General features: G+C 36.8%; 1 protein-coding gene across 4 annotated transcripts in view; it reads right to left on the bottom strand.

The window, feature by feature from the left end:
* The window catches only part of LOC143249874 (sorting nexin-24-like), a 34,560-nt gene extending 15,428 nt beyond the window's left edge, over positions 1-19,132 (bottom strand). For all 4 annotated transcript variants that reach the window (XR_013028021.1, XR_013028020.1, XM_076500459.1 and 1 more), the window contains exons 1-3: positions 19,056-19,132; positions 13,925-14,047; positions 6,123-6,206 (exon numbers count right to left, since the gene is read on the bottom strand). Coding sequence is in view for 2 of the 4 variants with exons in the window: in XM_076500459.1 (XP_076356574.1) it covers positions 6,123-6,206; positions 13,925-13,987 (147 nt within the window). In the remaining 2 variants the exon portion in view is untranslated. The remainder of the gene's footprint in view (positions 1-6,122; positions 6,207-13,924; positions 14,048-19,055) is intronic.
* Positions 19,133-21,017: the final 1,885 nt, after the last annotated feature.

Raw genomic sequence — 21,017 nt, 5'->3', positions numbered from 1 at the left:
GTATATACCATATTTATCACATACAAGATATAATAATAATAATAATAATAATCAAAGATTAGTTGATTGATTGATTTAGTGTTTTATGGCACAAAGCAGCTAGGTTATCTGCACCAAACGTCCAGTAAAAATGTAAAAAATAAAGTAAATGTAGTAAAATACATAAAAGGAAATGAAACAAAACATCATTGAAAAACAGAAAAAGCATAAAAACAATGTTGATACCTAGTCTACAATGTTAAGAGAAAAAGCTGAGTAAGAGAAGTTGTAAGGACTATCTCAAGCAAAATGGTAATGATCATAACCTGCCAGGAAGACTAACAGGTAAGTACAAGAACCACCGTCAGTCACCTGAAGTTGGCCTATCCAGTCCTGGTTCCGGGTTGTGTTGTCATAACAGCCATTATCAAAAGGTAAAATAAGAAAAGTGTTAAAAGACATACAACAAATCTGTAATAACAACTTGCCAGGATGACTAACGGATAGTTTACACAGATAGGTCAAACAGCAGTATTAGTCACCTGAAGTTGGCCTTTCCAGTCTTGGTGTCGAGTTATTTAATGTTCTGGCCATTTTCCAATGTCAAATTGAACTAGAGAGATTGAGACTCTGAAAAGGGAACACAATTAAAAAGGTGTAATGAATAAATATCCAACACTTAAATGAGATTAAAAAGATTAATGGCCATTAAAAAACTAAACACTTTATCAAGGTGGACAGTGTCACCATCACAATAACACTGCAAAATGTTACACACAAACCCTGGGACAGAACATGTTTAAAATAGTGCCGTCGTTGAGAGTCGTAACGATGGCAAGAAAGTAAAATGTGGCTTACAATGATCTGAGTGTTACACAAACTACACATTGGTGCATCAGTTCCAGATAAAAGAAAATGATGAGTTAAAAAAACTGTGACCAATGAGTAGCCTAGTGAGAACAACTTTCTCCTTCCGAACTTTATGGAAGCTAGATGGCCAAAGTCCAATTTTGGGTTTGATTTGAAAAAGTTTGTTGTCACGTTGCTCACTCCAAGTGAACTGCCAGCTGGCACTGAGCCGAGCCTTGAAGACAACACCATACTCCATGTACGGAATAGGCGTAGGAGTGATGGTGCTGAAGCAGACATATTTAGCTGCCATGTCTGCAAGCTCGTTCCCGCGAATACCAACATGACCTGGTATCCAGAAAAACTGGATTGAAGTAGCTGCTAATGAGAAATGGGCCAGTCGGTTTCGAATATCAGCAAGAATAGGATGTGAGCTAACGTGTAGCGATTCCAAGGCCAGCAGAGAACTAAGGGAATCAGTATAAATAGTTTAGTCGGTGTACTGCTCAACTTCAATATGATCCAGGGCAAGAGATATGGCATACAGTTCAGCAGTGAACACAGAAGCTGTAGAGGGGATTCTGCGAGCAACCACCGAACCGCAACAAACCATGGCAGAGCCCACAAAATTACCTGATTTGGAACCATCCATATAAATTCGAATGGAATGATTGTTCGAAATATATTCAGCAAATAAAAGACAGTACATCCAATCGGGGAGTATCTGCCTTTTTCAGATGACTTAAAGAAAGGTCACATTTGGGGGCTGTAATAAACCATGGGGGGACAGGCTGACCAGTGGATTCTGCAATGTTATCCAAGGACAGACCCAATTCATCCAAATTGCACCTCCAAAAGGAGTAATGGCAGATCTTCTGTTTTGAAAAAGTAAGGCCCACTGAGGAAGGAAAACACATCCCCAAGTGGGATGCTTTGGTAAGGAGCGAAGTTTCAAAGAATACAGTAGAGACAGTTGCAAACGCCGAAGGTGCAGAGAAGGTTCGTGAGATTCCATATATAAGCTCTGAACTGGGGAGGTGCAGAAAGCCCCAGTGCAGAATCGAAGTCCTTCATGATAAATGAGGTCCAGCATCTTTAAGGCAGAGGGTCTGGCAGAGCCACAGACCATTGATCCATAGTCGAGTTTTGAACGAATAAGAGCACGATATATCTTTAACATAGAACATCGATCTGCTCCCCAACTGGCGGTAGAGAGGACACAGAGAATGTTCAGTGCTCTTGTGCATTTGACCCGTAGCTGCTTTAAGTGTGGTATAAATGTCAGCTTACGGTCAAAGATAAGCTCCCAAGAACTTGGTCTCAGAGACCACTGGCAGCAAAACTTCACCGACACGGAGTTCAGGATCAGGGTGGATACCCCATTGGCAGCAAAAGTGCATGCAAATGGTTTTAGAGAGAGAAAAGTTAAAGCCGTTCGCCGTAATCCACTTCAGAACACAATTGAGGGCAGTTTGTAGTTGCCGCTCAATATATCTCATGTTCGACAACTGACACGAGATGTGAAAGCTGTCGACATAGAGCCCGTTTGCAACAGTAAGAGGGAGTTGTTCAGTGATGGCATTTATCTTTATACTGAAAAGTGTGACACTCAAAACACAGCCCTGAGGGACCCCAAGTTCCTGTACGAAAGTATGGGAAAGTGTCGAACCCACCCAAACTTGGAATCTCCTGTCCATTAAAAATTTTTAATAAACATGGGTAAATGGCCACGTAACACATATATTTCGAGGTCTCGCAAAATGCCATACCTCCATGTTGTGTCATAAGCCTTCTCAATGTCAAAGAATATTGATACAAGATGTTGGCATTTGAGAAAGGCTTCTATGATTGACGTTTCAAGTTGAATTAGGTGGTTCGTGGTGGAGTGCTGTCACCGGAACCCACACTGGGTGGGTGAGAGGAGGTTGTTTGAATCGAGGAACCAAACAAGATGAGCATTAACTATCCTCTCTAAGGTCTTACAGAGACAGCTTGTCAAAGCAATTGGACAGTAGTTTGAAGGAATCTTGGGATCTTTCCCAGGTTTAGAGAAAGGTAAGATAATAGCCTGGTGCCAGGCATCAGGAAAAACATTCTCCTGCCAGATCCGGTTAAAAACAATTAGAAGAATATCAAAAGAAGCAGGAGAGAGATAGCACAGCATGTCATAGTGTACATCATCAGGTCCAACAGATGTACTGCCAGACTGATGAAGGGCCATTTTCAGTTCCACCAGTGTAAAGGGACGATTATAGTCAAAGAGACAGTTAAAAAAAAAGAGGTGACGCTCTGCCCGAGTCTTGATGGTCAAGGTGGAGGAACAAGCAGAAGTGCTAGATACCCAGCAAAAGCTTTCAGCTAAAGTATCAGCAATGCTCTAGATATCAGCTACCTCTTGGCCATCAGAGAGTAAGATGGAAAAGGGACAGAATTAATCCAAGATTCCTTCTCGCTTTGACGTCTTACCTACCTAGCATGTGCACAAGCCCGTTGGAAAGTGATGAGGTTCAAAAGCATGGGATATCTATGGAAAGTATCTGAGGCCCATTTTTGAGCCTTCCATGCCAAGTGGCAAGCAAGATTCCACCACGGACGAGGATATCATGGAAAACGTGTCGAGGTTTTAGGAATACACTGAGCAGCTGCTTGTATAATACAGTCAGTTACCGCTGCCACACAGTTGTCCATTGATGACTGATTCACGATGGCAGGATCAAGTTCTGCGAGAGTAGTAAAAGTGGACCAGTCTGCCTGATCCAGCTTCCACTGGGGCACGCGGGTAGGGTGGCATCGACCACGGCCAGTCTCTCTCAAAAGTATAGGAAAATGATCACTGCCTAGTGGATTATTGTCAACCCTCCATGAAAAATGGGAAAATAATGAAGGGGAGCAAACTGAGAGATCAATAGCAGTAAAGGACTAACTTGGGGCGTGAAAATAAATGGAAGAACCAACATTGAAAACAGAAAGATTGTGATCAGAGAACATACGCTCCACAGAGTGACCCCTCCTATCAATAACAGCACTTCACCAGAGGGGATGATGTCCATTAAAGTCCCCCAGGATTAGAAATGGAGACGGCAACTGTTCAACGAGAGCATAAAGGTCTGATTGATTATATGTCTCTCCAGGGTACAGGTAGAGAGAACAAACAGTGATGGTATGACCCAAGGAAACACGGATGGCTACGGCCTCCAAGGGTGTGTTGAGTGACAAAGACAGGGTGGGCACATGCTGATCAACCAATAGTGCTACCCCCTCCATCACACAGCCTGTTATTTCTGTACAGAGAAAACTGCCGAATAGTGACTGTATAAGCAAGTTTTAAAAATGTTTCTTGTAAGGAAAGACATACAGGATGGTAGGAAGCAATCAGTGTTTTGATATCATCCAGAGTAGAACGTAAACCTCGACAGTTCCATTGTATCAAGGTGGCCATTTTTAATGACAGGTAGGCAAAGTGGCTGGAGAACCCTTCTGTTTACGACCACGTCATTTTTCCTTACTGTCCTTATTCAGAGGAGGTCTATCAACCTCCATGGATCCTGCCCTGGGTCGATTGAGCAGGTCTTTGTTGTTGGAAGGGGATTCCAGTGACTGAGGACGCAAACGAATCATTGTTTTGCATCGTGGGGTGGGAGAAAAAGATGTATCAGAAGAAATGCCTGTATTTGAAACAGAAGGATGTGGATCTTGAGATTTGTTGGAATGTATGGGAGAAACAAAGATGGGTGTAGAAGTCAATTCATTAACCTTTTTTAACCATGGAGGTCAAAAGGCTTTTCATTTGTTTTGAAAACAATTCTCTTGGAGGCACAAAGAGATTTGTCTGTACTCTCACTGTAGTTGTAGAACGAAGTGCAGCAGCATATGTCTGAGATGGAGTGGCGGACAGCAATTTCCAAGCCTCAGGATAACTAATGTTATGAGTCATTTTCAAATGCTGCACCTTTTCTTCTTCAAACCATTTTAGGCAAGAACGAAAGTAGGAAGGGTGGGAACCATTGCAGTTGACACAATGTGGGTCAGTGTGACATTCATAGGCATCGTGGTCCTTGCCACCACAACGAGCACATGTCAGGAAACCACAACAGGACGTCTTTGAGTGGCCAAACCTCTGACATTGGAAACATCAAAGAGGGTTTGGAATGTACGGCTGTACCCTGCAAATTAGATAACCTGCCTTGATGGTGGCAGGTGCACGTGGTGATGTAAATGTCAAAACGAGGATATTTGTTGGCAGTGTAACTCCGTCTTTGCGAGTGGAGATGCGCCTCACTGCAGAAACTCCTCGAGTGGAGAGACCAGCAAGAATCTCTGACTCAGCGACGTTCTTCAAGTCCCTCTTAACAATAACTCCTCATGATGAATTCAAGGTAGCATGAGGGGTATCCTCAATAGGTACATCCCCAATTGCCTTTGAATTCAAGAGGAGTTCACTGTGTTGGGATGTGGATGTTTCAACCAATATGTCTCCAGATCGAAGCTTCTTTACTGACTTTGGAGAGCCAGCAAGTCCCTCTAGTCCCTTCTGAATAAAAAAGGGGGACATTTGCCCTAAAGGTTTTTCTAAAAGATAATGTAATATAAGAAAATGGGGTACAGGTGTTACAGATGTTGAAGATTGCTGCTCAGTGTCTTCAAGATGTGGTCGTTTACCTATTGACTGTTTTTTCACGATTTTATTTAAATTTTTTGTTGGAGGTTCCATAGAAAAAATGGAAAATTTTGGTACCCACTGACCCCACCCACCATGGAGTTCTACGAGGGGATGCACTACAATGTCATGCAAGGACATTGCAGCAACGCCAGGGTTTTGTGAGTACTATACCCAAACACCAGCATCAGACACAATGTCCACAACACCCGTTGAGAACTTCCAACACTGGTACTTGTTTGACTCTAGCCCAAGTGAACCAGCCAAGTGACTCAAGGAGAGCCATCCAAAGGCTGCCCGTCTACCAGAATTCAAGGCCAAAGTGGTGTTTTAGGGTTGCACCCCTCAACCACCAGGATCCTCTCCTGCCCTTCACGGGTCCCCACGCACGGCAAACACGTGGATGAATGTTTAGATCCCAGAGGAGGTAAACTGAAAGAACAGAACCTTCCCTGGGAGGTCCCCTCACCACATACAGGAATCCACACCGAGGGGTCAAAGATTAGTGCAAATTGTACATAAATAATACATGCAGTCAGAAATTAATAACTCATCAGTACTACTTTATTACAAGTTATAAGATTTATCAGAGAACATAAACAATATTTTGTTTATAAAGTTTAACTAAACATTGTACCTGCTTATGGAGGGCATGAAACGCTCGGTAACGTCTTTCAATCTTTTGACATCTTCCAGACACATACACTTCTATCCTATAAACCTGAAAGTTTACATTTTTATTATAAAAAACAGAACTTGGTAAAATACATTCAATCTTCTACTCAGTTATAATATTAAATAAAGTTTCTTTACTTTTTATTTTAATATATAAGTTTACACACATGTATATCAGTCAGAAACATAAAGAATGTGTTTCTGTAATTTATGGATGCAATAATTACTCACATGATACTTGGTACTGTTTACAATTGATTAATATGAATGCAAAAAAAATTCTTAAAAGTTTTAAAAACACTTATGTCAACAGAAAATCCTAGTTTATCATTATTCATTTCACACGTCAATGTCCTTCAATTTGTTTTAAAATTTCTCAATTATTTTGAATTTCTTCACTTTTACAACATTCATGAAGATCTCAAACTTAAACTGATGCCTCCCCCCAAAAAAAAAATTAATCAGCAACAGGAAACAAGTAGCAGCAACTGGCAGGTATGTTGGTCAGTATCGTTTCACAGCAACAATGATCATAAAGCGTAGACGTCCAATTACTGCATCATTTGAGTTTTCCACTACTGAAAGCAGCCACATCAATAACTGTCAAGTTTGTGAGAGAATGTATCAAAATATTACTTTGTCTTCATACCATCTGCAGATATGCATGTGACCAGCCTACTGAGAGAATGTATCAAAATATTACTTTGTCTTCATACCATCTGCAGATATGCATGTGACCAGCCTACTGAGAGAATGTATCAAAATATTACTTTGTCTTCATACCATCTGCAGATATGCATGTGACCAGCCTACTGAGAGAATGTATCAAAATATTACTTTGTCTTCATACCATCTGCAGATATGCATGTGACCAGCCTACTGAGAGAATGTATCAAAATATTACTTTGTCTTCATACCATCTGCAGATATGCATGTGACCAGCCTACTGAGAGAATGTATCAAAATATTACTTTGTCTTCATACCATCTGCAGATATGCATGTGACCAGCCCACAGCATGTGACCAGCCCACATTACTTTTCATATATTGTACTCCTTAACAAATGCTGAGAAAAACATATTATGGTTCTGTTTAGGAAAAAATGTGAATGTACAGATAGTAAATAAAGATATCAACAATTGTATAAGATAACTGGTAGTAAATGCATATTTGGGAAAACAAAAAGTGAAAGTAGAACATTTCAATAAAACATATACTGTTATAAATGGCACATAACACTAATGTGTAATACTAAACTTCTAGTGTAACAAATGTAATGTAAAACTAAGTTCCCATGAAAAAAATAAGGAACTTGTTGGAAATTCCATAAAAGAAAGCACAAGTGAAAAACATATCTGGAACACCACAGTGCCAATTGAGAATTGAAGCTGGGGTAAATTGTATAGAAGCCAGCTGTGCTAGGAATTGTGTCTGCTTCTATCTGTGGAGAGTTGTTGTATGCTCATTTGAAAGTTATCATGTAACTGCCTAACGCAAAAACATGCGAGGGCAAGTGGGAGTATCATGTTCAGTGAAGAATGAAAATTTGAGGATATGGAGGGCAGTTCAGGTTGGGATAAGCTATTCTGAAAGAGAAAGGTAAAATATTCTATCAGAATTAAAATTAATGAAATAATTTGCAAAATAATTAAACTAAATTAATAATATAAAGATTGTAATATGTTTATAACAGATAATGTCAAATTTTTAAACTCCATGTTGTAGTAAGAGAAACTTTTTTTTATATGTTTAACAATACGTGCATTTGTTTGATATAGTAATATTATTTGCATGTCTGTATGATAAAATAAACCCAAATTTTCAAAACTCCTCATAAGCAACAGATTGTAATGATGATAACCACAAAATAAACTCTAGTTTTCCAAATCTGAGGTTTTAAAGCATCACAGCAAAGCTCTTCTACAGAGAATATTGGTAATTACAAAGACAAAGAAAGTATTTGTCTATATGCATGAATTTTAAAAAGGAACAAACAAATCTTAAATCTTAGATATCTGTTAACATCTGAATGTTAACATTTTCTTAAATTTAAAATGTATTTCCAATAACACCTCCACTGACATTTATAGCTATTATTCAACAGCCAGTGTTTCATCTTAGCCAATCAAAGCATTGGTCTAATTTTTTCTTCCTTGCTCCAATCTTTTATACCCCATTCAGCTGCCTTTGGTGATATTTGTTTCACGATACTCTCCACCTATGTCAATACTTCCTCTGTTCTGATATTGAATATAAGCACCTCATTCAGATAAATTTATCACTCTTTCAAGACTTACACAGTCCTAGTCTCTAACACCAGCTCTTAATGGGTAAGAAAAGCAGAAGAATGTCAGCATAGGCAAGTATTACTGGAAATACATTTTTAATTTAGGAAAATAATAACTTCCAAAGTATACCTATCTCCAGTGCCATCTATAGCTAGAATCCCACAATAACAAGGTGGATGGGCCAATGAGAGTATTATCCACACAGAAAGCATCTGCAGAGATCATGGGTGTACCAAGATAGTGGTACTTAAGTGGAGGAACTGTACTATATCCAAGACAGGTGTGCTCTTCTCTCAGAAATTAGTTCCTGTATTAAGGGTGTAATAATACATTAGTACTCAACCAGATAGATGATGTTCTACTACTTAGAATTAAGGAGTCTTGGTCCCTATATCCCACATTGATGGCTAGGACAACATTACAGACAAATATTAAACACATACTTTGGATTGGATCCCAACTTGTAGCCATAGAGTAATGCATTCTTAGTCAAGAGAATCATGATGAGAAAGTAAGCAACACTGAAACTAACAAACCTTCTCCTCTACTTGAAGAAGGCTGAAAGGCAACAGCTCAGGCTTGGAATGATAGGATCATGTATGGCTTATTCAACCAAAGGAACAGAATTCATCCTGTGTGGAATTATGAACATTCATCTTTACTCCCCAAGCGAGTGTTGAAGGAACCTTCCACTTGTCCTTGGAATTATGAGGAGGACATGGAACAACTATGCTCAACCATGAAGCCAGGATGGGACCACTTAGCATTTGGAATTACAAGATGGTGGTCCTCCTTCCATGAGCAATACACTGAGCCAATATTAATCAAAATGAACCAGATAGCCAAGCATCAAATATGAACCAGCACTACAAGTAGACTTCCACTTTTGACAACATCTGGGAGAAACATGCACTGACCCAGGAAGGAAGGCTCACAACTTCTTCATATCCAAGAGAGGAGTAAATTATTCAAACATTCTGGAGGAAAAGCCTCTGTCCACCACCCCAGTCACTGGAAACTGGGCATGGTAAGGACTCCCTACCTCTATTAGTAGAACCTGGGGGGTAATGCACATTGTAGAGTCCTGAGGATAAAGTGCAATAGGTGAACCAAGATCCCTAAGTTTTTAAAAGCCAACTGACCCCAACTTTTTTAATCCATTTGTCAAAAGGGATGAGCAAGATTCCTTTTAGCTTTACTCATATTAGTCCATGATTGGTGGTCCAGTAGAAAATGGTAAGACTATCTGGCAAGTTTCAAGGTGGTCTGAAGGAACACCTAATTTCAAAGCCTACTGCAACTGGTAGTAAGTATAGTGAAAATTGGTTGATAATGCAGAAATGAAATGATAAAGCATACCTGTCTGGGCAACACAGGGGTGGGATCCAGTAAAAAATGGATGATAGTGGAGAGGAAAAAAGGAGAGCAAGAAATAAAATACTTGCCCCCTCCTTATAATCTGGCAAATGATGTTAAAATGACCACAGGGGGTAGAAAACCCTCAGATGAAGAAAATGTCATACCGTGAAAATAATACGAAAGAAAAGTATTAAGTACACATATCAGCTAGTACGATGTCTACCAACAAGTAGCTCAAGTGGGCAACTACAGCCATAGAAATGTGATGAATCTAATGAGATGTGACACTTGCAGATTCCTTGCCTGAAAAAAAACGTCCAGAATAATCAATATGGATCAACTTGCGAAACAACCTTGTCATGGTAACTGGGGATAAATCACACAAAACTGAAGGATCCAAGTGAATAAAGAGTCAATTTCTAGCACCACACGAACAGCTGGAGTCTGAGCAGTTGTAGAGGTAATAAGCAGATGACAAATGAATTGGTTGGGCCAAAGCAGGTGCTCTGCTATTAAATTCATCACCCCTGAAACATGGCAAGCTAGGAGGCAAATATTAAGACTAGTAGAGAATATCCAAAGTTCAAAAACATAGGTACTGAGAACATTTGCTCCCTTGACAGGAAATCTAAGCTAATACTGTGGAATTGTATGAATGAATTGTGACAATTTTTCCCTTCAACAGATCTAGACCTTGAACCATCGTCTGTTAGACAGCAAAAAAACAGATCTAAAATAATGACGTGGAATGAAGATTCATCTTACTTCCATAGACCCTGGAATTCATGACTGTTAATACACACACTGCCTCCCTGAAGTGAGGCATCTGTGAAGAGCCAAATCTCGGGACAAAGAGAGGACATAAGTTCACTCATGGTAATGTTTGTTTGATCCAACAATTAAAGATCTAAGAAGTTGCTCCTAAGTAAGAAGATTGGATGAACCATTAAAATAAAAACTTCTAACAAAGCCCACATCCCCAAAGAGATGGAACAGCTCAAGCTGCAAGGAAAATAAGGTGAAATGCTTGCTCCAAGCCCAAACACAAAGAGGAGAAGGCCAGATCTCACTAGGTTGGAAAAGAGAAACCTCTCCAGATAATGAGGTATTGACAGGAAGTAAGAACAGCTTCCCTCACTGCCATCAGGAATCCTACCCATGCTGCTTCCTATAAGGTAGAAGAGTGTGGTCTCCTGACTCTACATGGGAGGAAGCAAGCAGAAGCTAGTCATTCACAGAAAGAAGAGTGCAAAGACTCAGAGTGAAGATATTTAGCAACAGTTTGTTGTTCTCCCTTGACAAAACACTAAAACGTAAAGCTTAGTTTGAAACTATTAAAAGCTAGGATAAGGCACATAGTTAACATTGACAGTTAATTTATGACAATAAATTAGATTTCTGGTAGTAAAAATAAACAGCTGATACACAATCTAGACACATCTAGGAAAAGTACTCATTAATAACAAACTAACAAACCCAGAAAATCTCTCATAACAGAGTATGTAATACTAATGAATGTGCAAAATGATTAAATTTGTGAAAAAAAGTAAAAAAATATATCTAACTTACATTAAACTTGAAGTGACTGAGATAACAAAGGAAACATAAATATCTAAATTCCAAAGTCCGAGTACTGATGATGTGAAATGCTCAACTCTTTCATGTGTAAATAAGGGCATGCCTACCACGAGTGTACCAACCAAGTGTGAAGTGTGCAGGTTGAAAAACTCACCACAATTCTCCTGGGAGAACTGGAAGAAAGGACATAATAACAAGGTGCTGAAAAAAAAAAAGAGAGAGAAATCCCAAAAGTCTTTTCATTGGTTGTATTCTTCTTTAGAAACATTGCCACTCTGAAAAGAAGAAAAAAATCATTGGCCAAACAAATGAACCTAGCTCCCCATAAGATAAGGCCTGTACTTCCTCTGCAACTGGTTCTGAACTTGAACTGAGAAGATGTAGCAGTAACATTTTCAACTGGCAAAGAAGTATACATGTTCACACATGGTAGCCCCATGTGAAAAACCACAAATCTAAAAAATGCTGTGTCAATCAAGAAAGTGAAGACTGAGCAGGAATACCAGCTGCACACATATAGGTAGCACACTACTATTTGTGGAGAGTAGTTCCCATGATATATTCATGGCATTGTTTAGAGAGAGAATGAAGATGGATAATTCTCTGTGGGATGAGGTAAGACCATATTGGAAATAATGACTAAACAGCTGAAAGGGTAAGAATATTTAGTAGCAAATAGAACCAAATCTGAGAGCCTAAAATTATAATGCAATCCACCTCCCAAATCACCCAGTCATATTGTTTCAAAGCTGAGAAAAGATAAATTGATAAAGAAAGATAACAACAGTAATATTTCAATCATATATATGTAACGTGAACCTAACGATGACCAAGGAAAGTCGAAACGTTGTTCGCTCCTCTACACAAAAAGTTTTCTCAACCCAAACTAGCCGTTTTTACATATATATTTCCCTACAAGTGGGTTTTCTCATCATTACTGAATATTTCAATCACTAGAACAGTTGGAATAATAAAAAATGATAACATTCAGAGACATTTGCACCATTTGATTATTTTTAGAAGTCATGACTAAGATGAAGAAACCTAAATTAAATCTGTTCACAAGCTCAGCCAAATTAACAGACCCTCTTTTTGTGAAGCCAACCATACTGATGGTTACTAAAATTCAAAATTTACAATGTGTGTGTTCGTGTGATCTGGCAAGCCTTTTATAAACATTACAATCTCTTATGCATAAGTCTTATTTTTAATACATATCTGAGAATTTCTGATAACTGAATATAACACATGAATCAAGATATAAAAACTGTCACATGATCAAATTAGTTACTTTAATGTTACTTCCCATGTACTAAAGTTTCTGAACTAACCTGATTCAGAACTAGCTATGCTTCAACAATGAAAAGAAAAATAAAGTCCTTACACAAGTAATCTATTTACATTTTAAATTTTTTAAAATGTAACTAATCAAGTAGAAGAAACTAAATGATTGAGACAAGATAGAGAGATAATTAGTGTTTGAAATCACAAATAATAGCATAAATTGTTTTATTTTGAGTGAAAATTAGATAATTTGACTGGTTTCAATAAATGTTCATTAATAGGTAATTTTATGAATTCTGATTGTATTTTCAATTCATTCACAAATTTCCACAAGTTGGCAACCTATGAAAAATTATTACCAATAAACTCCATTAGAAAATAGAATCTATGAAGTAAGATTCAGTGTCTGTGTGCCAAATAACTCCTTCTAAACTACACGTTCCACAGACTTCTAAATGGTACCAAACAAATTGTCTCAATGCCAAAATTTATAATAAAAATAAAAATGTTCATCCCATCTTATGAGAAACTTAAAGATTTCCCCAAAAGCCCTTCACCTAAACTTCTAGACTCACCAACTTATAGATGGTGCATACAATTTAGAAATAATCTTAGCACCAAGATTTACTTGTTTGTTTTGTTTGTTTTTGAATTTTGCACAAACCTACTCGAGGGCTATCTGTGCTAGCCGTCCCTAATTTAGCAGTGGAAGACTAGAGGGAAGGCAGCTGGTCATCACCACCCACTGCCAACTCTTGGACTACTCTTTTACCAACAAATAGTGGGATTGACCGTCACATTATAATGCCCCCATGGCTGAAAGGGCGAGCACATTTGGCACGATGGGGATGCAAACCTGCAACCCTCAGATTACGAGTCGCACGCCTTAACACGCTTGGCCATGCCGGGCCTTCCAAGATTTACTCAAAGATAAACTTTTCACCCAATTCCTCATAGAACCCAGTTATTTCCTGAAAACACTTTTACCAGATTTCACAAAGTTGACCTCAAGTTTGGTATTGATTTACATTACAGTATATGTAATTAAGTAGGCTTAATAATTAATATTTATATTTTGGTTAAAGAAATTAAACTTGCATTATAGCAGCAATGATCATTCAACCACAAAATTGTAAAGCATTAGTTAAAGCATGAAATATGCATTACAGCAGCACCATAAAAATATGGGTCACAGGCCCACGAATTTGCTAGTAAATATACAAGTGTGCTAAAATAAGATTATAAAATTACTCACAGTAAAATGACCACCATGTTCCCCTTCTGCTTGGCGAAAACTTGGGATAAAGGCACGAATCATTGTCACTGATAAGTTGTACAAGTTGAAGAAAGAATCCACATACGAGAGTATGTTTAATAACTGAAAAGTTTTGTACGAATTAACAAAGCTCATGGATACCATAAATACAAAAATAAGTACAACAAAATAAATGTGAATTACTTCTTAACCAAAATATGACAATTTCCTTAATGTACTAAAGTTGGTTTACACTTAAAATGGTGCCTCAATTAATAGTTTTATTTTGAGTTTACTTACTGACAGAGCAATTTTATTACAATTTACAGCTTTTACAGCAAGATAATTTTTTAGAACCAATACAATTCAATCACTAGTGCTATCATTATCACGTACAAGTTTACACTAAAGAACATTTTAGTATTTAAACCAACACTCAACGCTATTTAAATTGTAGATTTGACTGTAGTTACTTGTTCATAGAAATATTGGTCCACATGTAGTTTACAGATTATTTACATAAGGCTAAACAAAAAAACACAATACAAAAATGAATAAATGTAAAAAACTATGGAACTTAAATACATTGTTGGATTTTGAATGTTAATTTAAATAATAAAATGTTCTTTACAGTTAAAATGTGTATTTGATTTCAATCACAGCAACGATCGAAATGTCGTACCTATTCTGTAAATTCATCTACTGCAAAAGCTGTGAATTGTAAGAAAGCTGTCTGGATTAATTCATTAAAAGTACACTACTGGCAGGTAGGATGGCTCTTTTTTTTGAAGTTTTAATAAACAACACTTGCACCAATTTATTTTGTTCCAACATATAAATAAGTAATTCATACTAACTTTAAATTATATCCAATAACATCTAGGGGTTGCTCAGGGTACTTCACACTGTACCTTGTAACTTGCATTATATTTGCATATTCAATATATTCAGATGTGCTCTAGAATATTTTAAATAATCCTGGAATATTCAAGAAATGTTTCACATTATCCAGAATTTTAAATAAAATTCCATACATAATTAATCCATGCTGTGACATTTTACTAACTGAATATTTCTCGATTTTCTGTGCAGATGGAAAATCACTTAAGCACATTCTTGTGTATCATTTTATATGACGCCTTTCCGTGTCATGTCAAATGGACGGTGCAAAAATAATTCAACTACCTTTTGATTACGTGTTCAAAAACAACTGAACTTACTAGAAGCAAATTACTTTCAAATACGCAAATGCTGTACGTGTTCTTCTACTATTACAAATTGCTGAAGAAAACAGTTTGTTTAAGCCTAAAGATTGTGATCAAGAAGGTTGTAGCTTTTTGTAATAAGGCTCAAATTCCAGTTCACTCAGAATACTATGTCATTATCAAACTGGATACATCTTTTGAATTTTTGGTGAAGCTAAAGAAAATTTCAGAGTGGAAAACTGAAACGTGGCAAGCTAACGAACCAGAGTTTATCAATAATCCAACTGACCTTTCTGACATCATTCACAGCAATGCCTTAACCCTGATCTGGATCCCAGAAGTCAATGACTTTCTTCTTGCTCAGAGCACAAAGGGGTATCATGGATCCATGAGCAAGGTACATTAGGTTATTTCTCAAAAGGGATCAAGGACTTGGAAAAGAAATGGGAAGAAACCACCATGCAGAGCAGGAATGAAACTGTTAGTTGCTGTGATTTATGTAATAGCAGTGATGATGAAGTTGTTGGTGTAGTACCAATAACAGTGATGAGTACAGATAAGCAATAAGAGAACCATTATTTAAACTGAAAAAGAGGACAAGAAGAAATATTATCACTGTGTTTAGCAGCAGCTCTGGACAGAAACAATCTGAGTAAAGGAAAGGTGACATTTGTCCTTACTGCCACTACTGTGGCACATTTGCTGGAAAAGTGGGGCCACTGATCCTGTAAAGGCAGTCAACATTGGCCACAGAAATGGAGCACATGTGCTGTTGCATTTAAGATTAGAAAATTATATTTGGTGTGCTAGCATATTTTAGAACTTGTGGTGGCATGTATTTACAAAGACTTCATGATCCAAATACTGCAATTTTGGATATACACGCACCAATCCAGTTATGAAACTGTGGCTGATCATAATGAAATAGCAGAAGCCACAGAAGTTAAAGACAGTGTCAGAGAATTTGATACTAACCAACTTCAGGTCAACAAACCTAGAAACGATCACTGAGAGCTCCTTGAACAAGCCATAACATTTCTTGGTGGCAACTCTCCTCATGGAGTGCAAGTTAAAACACCTGGTGCACAACACCATCCATGATGTGTAGCTAAGGCATTATATGCTCTCAAAATCTAGATGTTCACGGGACAGTTTAAGCTCACTGGCCATGAGAAATGAGGAGTGAGATAACTGGCTCTTGTTAGTCTGTCCTCGAGCACGGTCCACCTTGGACACCATTTATTCTCACAATAATCTTACCTTCCTATAAAATCTTGTGAAACATAAAAAGAATTCTGCTCTTTCAAAATCTCCCTAACAAAAATTTGTTAACATCTATGGTATCTCAATAAGGAACTCATAGTTTGCCAATTTTTTGATCCAACTAGATCCAAAGAAACAAAATGAACAAAAGTAAAGAAACTAAATGACAAAAAAAATATGAATGAGCCTCCAAAGTCCATCCAGCTGAATATCAGAAAGTCTGAGAAAATGACAGTTAAAAATTTCATTACAAAGAACCCAACACGCTCCATCATGTGTCTCAAAATTCTATCTGAATTTGTGAAATACGAACCCACGTCATGTGACCTCACAGAAAATGAGAGAGAGGCACTACAGACAGTTCAACACTTAAACACGGTAAATGAAAATGACTAAAGGAGTATAATGTCATCATAACAAAGAAAATAATGAAACAATTCCTTCTTCAAGTTGCACAGGATCACAGAAGATGTGTTCCTATCAGTAAAAGAGTAAAAATAAATGACTAATTACACCAAAACCATATAATTATGTAATTACACTATTGTACATACAATATTTTATAAAACCTAACAAGTATATTTTTATAATCATATAGTACATACTGAACAAGGTCACTGTAGTTTAGAACATCAACACCCTTCCACAACTTCTAAATACAGTCCAAAATGGATGGAAACTTACTTTTAATGCTTGTTTGCACTTTGGAACAAAATTAGATTTCTAGAAGTTTTAATCATAAATGCCATCTGCACATTCTTATATAACTGTTAAAAAGCTTCAGTTTATTAACTGCTAAACAATTACAAGAATCAAAAGCTCATTTCAACAACAAGTGTCTTTTTCTTATAGCAAAGCCACATAGGGCTATCTGCCAAGTCCACCAAGGGCAATCGAATCCCTGACTTTAGCATCGTAAATCCTTAGACTTACCAGTGTACTAGCAAAGAGCTTCAACAACAAACCATAACTATCAAATGTTTTACACACTGTTTTACTATTTGGCATCAGCTTTTTAATAATCAAACTAATTAACGATGCTATAAAATATGATACAGGGCACTTCATAAAGTGATGAAAAATATAATTCAAGATTTGATGGCCATGATAATGGAAAATTGAAATTTGTCCACAATCACAGGTGTTGACATGAACATATAAAAATACAACATTCAGGAGGTGTGAATTTTGTGACGAGTGATCTCAATAACCTGGCATTCTATAATAAAGTCAACAATTTCCATTGTTTGTCATATCCACACACCTATCCTCCTATATTTTAAGAAAACTTCAACCTAATTAAACACAAAAAATAATGAAGCAAACTCTCTTTCATATTGTTTGAAGATTAAAGGCAGAAGACTTTCAAAACATCTTCCTCTAAACTTGCATCTCCACAACAGGCAGTTGTCATCCATTCTGCAGAGTTTCATCAACAATCAAGCAAACTATTTAACAAGATCATAAATATAATCAACAAAACTTGTCAAATATGAAGTCTACACCTACATATGGGTTTCCAAAACTTAATACACCTACATGAATTATCCATAAATAGAATACAGTCCACATTTTCCAGTCTTTTCATTCTACCACTTGAACAGCCAAGTTATAAAAAGAATGTATAAACATGTTTTTAAACAACCGAAACTAATTCTCTCACTATACTTGAGGGTCTGGAGAGACTAACTCTAAACTACCTCTCAAATGCTTAAATTCAAACTACGTATTACTCCTGCGACACTTTTATACCATGCTCGCAGTACAGACTCCAACTACTACTCATGAGGCCTATCAGTCTTATAAGGTTACTGTAACTTGCTGGCTCTTAAGTTGATATTTTCTCTAACAGACAACTACAAATTGAATTTACTATTTTCTACCACAGGTAAACAACCACCCATGGATTTCACGTTTTATGAAAAACTATGTTTCCAACATACTCTACAAGTTCTATCAACTGTAGATGTAGGTAAGTGGAATTTTTAAATATAGTATTCAACAAGCATGAAAAAAGTCTTGGGTTCACGTATAAGCAAATGAAATCACTTTTTTCTTTGTTAACACACCAGCAAAAGTTACACAGCAAACTACAGCTTTTCTTACAACAAACAAGTTTTTTAAAAATCATAAAAATCAATCAAACCCATTACTTGCCTCTTGAAAACATGGAAATTTATATTGGCTTGATGGCTTAAGAGTAGCAAATCAAAAAATCATTCTTTTGGACAGCACTGGTTTCAAGTAAGCCTCTCTCCTGAAACTTGCATAATTTATTAAACATGTGAATGTTGTTTTTAATTTTAGACTAAACATTACATTGGTAGCTTCATGTTTTGTTGGACCTTACAATACGTGGAAGATGGTGCAATACAGTGTTGCTATCGTAGTTTGTAATAACTAATATTATTAGTAGTAACACACACAACTAGATATTTTAATTTTACTACTGTTACTAGTAGTAATGATTGGTACTACGAGTGCTACAATACTCGTGTAACCCAAAATTCAGCCATGAAAGTTAGAATTTGTCACAACGAAATTGAATTTGAAGTTAGATCTGCCATGTTGGAAGTTTGGGGCTTTGTTTGCAATGTTTACTTTCCACTTTATCCAAGATTCAAAGTTAGTATAAGTTAAGTATCAATTGCTTTCATACTTACATTTAACAAACTGTTGTTCCAATCATACCGTTACACCCTCAAGTCATTGACTCACATTTGCTTTAATTAAACATTTATGCTCCAGATGACGCTGCTCAAGGAGTTAACTTGATAAATTTCGAATCCTAATTTAAAATGTAAAGACAATGCAAAAACAAAAAAACGCAAGCGAGAAAAAGAATATATCTACCAACTTAAACAGAAATTATAAAGTAATTGTTAGTTTCTGTCTACAAAGTAAAAAATAGCATCTCTATTGTGTCTGTATTGGCCTCAGTACTTGGATTGGTAATGTAATGTAAACAAACAAAAACTTATGGTGATCTTCATTCTAATTACAATTACCACCCATTATGTAAATACAGCTATTACCTAACCCTTGTATAAACCCAACTACTAAAAGTTTTTTTTGCAAAATGACATTTGAGAGTATAATCTTTAATTATTATAAAGAATCAGATAACATAACACTGAAGAACTACACAACTCTTGATCGTTTCAATAAGAATATAACTCTTTTTAATGTTGGCTAGTTTTAAGCACATAACCACAAAATGGTCTATCTGGGTTCTGTCTACCACGGGAGATCGACTCCTGAATTTTCGGATTGTAAGTCACGAACTTTATCACTGACAAAGGAGAAGAGGCGAATTTATCTCCTATTAGTTATTATTCCGTTGACCACATACAAATAACTTTAACATAATAATTAAGGAAGATTTGCGACTGTTAATGAGCATAATTCTTAAAATCCGAGAATGACATAAAGTAATTACAAAGACATTTAAAACAACTAACTATATTACTTAATAATGTGCAACATAAATAGATTAAATAAGCATAACTTAAAATTAATCCTACTTAGAAAATGACTAAATGGGATTAAACGAATGATACCTACACGCATGATTTGCTTGAATATATTCATTAGTAACATCAGTAAACAAGTTATTACCAAGAAAGAGGTGCAAACTGTTTAGGCTATGTACAGTTCATCGCACCCACTGAAAAAGTAGCTAACAACATTGTCTGGGTGTCGATCAGTAATTAATGTGCCCGCCTGAGGTCCGCATGTTCTGTTGTCGCCTAAGAAAATTGAAAATGGGAAAAAAATCAGACTATTTACTTTGGAACTGTTTCTGTGTTATAACAGTTATGAATTACAGTAGCCCACGAGTTGGCGGTAGATATTGTTGACTGATTGTTATCCCTCTAGTTTATTTCTTCAAAACTGCAGACGGCTAGTGCAGGTAGCCTTTGCTTGTTTGTATTTTGAAATTAGGCATAAAGCTACACAATAGACTATCTGTGCTCTGCCCATCACGGATATCGAAATCCGGATTCTAGCGGCGTAAGTTCCCAGACATACCTCTGTGCCACTAGAGGACCAAATAGCTTTTGAACAGCTTTGTACAAAATCACGTCACATCAAACACGCTCGCCCTTTCAGCCGTGGGGGCGTTATAATGTACGGTCAACCCACTATTCGTTGGTAAAAGAGTAGCCCAAGAGTTGGCGGTGGATGATGATGACTAGTTGCCTTCCCTCTACTCTTAACACTGCTAAATTAGGGACGACTGGCGCAGATAGCCCTCGAGTAGCTTTGCGCGAGATTCAAAACAAACCAAACCAATAAAACAATAAATACAAAGTATCTTCTGTCACGTTTTAAACGTAAAATTCATTCACATTATCGGAAACCCAACGATATTCTTGATAATAATTAGGAATTTATAAGTTTTTCGTAATATCACAACCTTTTTAAAACTTTAATGTCTACTAAAAATTGTTTAAGATAATATTGAAAGGTTTTAATGAATGAATCGATATTAGTTATGACTCCACTCAAACTCTTACTGTATTTAGTTAATACTAGCTATTTACCAGATTAATATCGTCTAACATTACGTCATTAAATAAATTACATTAGTTTTCTCACTCAGTTCAATCGTCATATTTATG

The sequence above is a fragment of the Tachypleus tridentatus genome, chromosome 4 (genome assembly GCF_004210375.1).
Source record: "Tachypleus tridentatus isolate NWPU-2018 chromosome 4, ASM421037v1, whole genome shotgun sequence".
NCBI lineage: Eukaryota > Metazoa > Arthropoda > Merostomata > Xiphosura > Limulidae > Tachypleus > Tachypleus tridentatus.
This window is presented reverse-complemented; position numbering and strand designations above follow the sequence as displayed.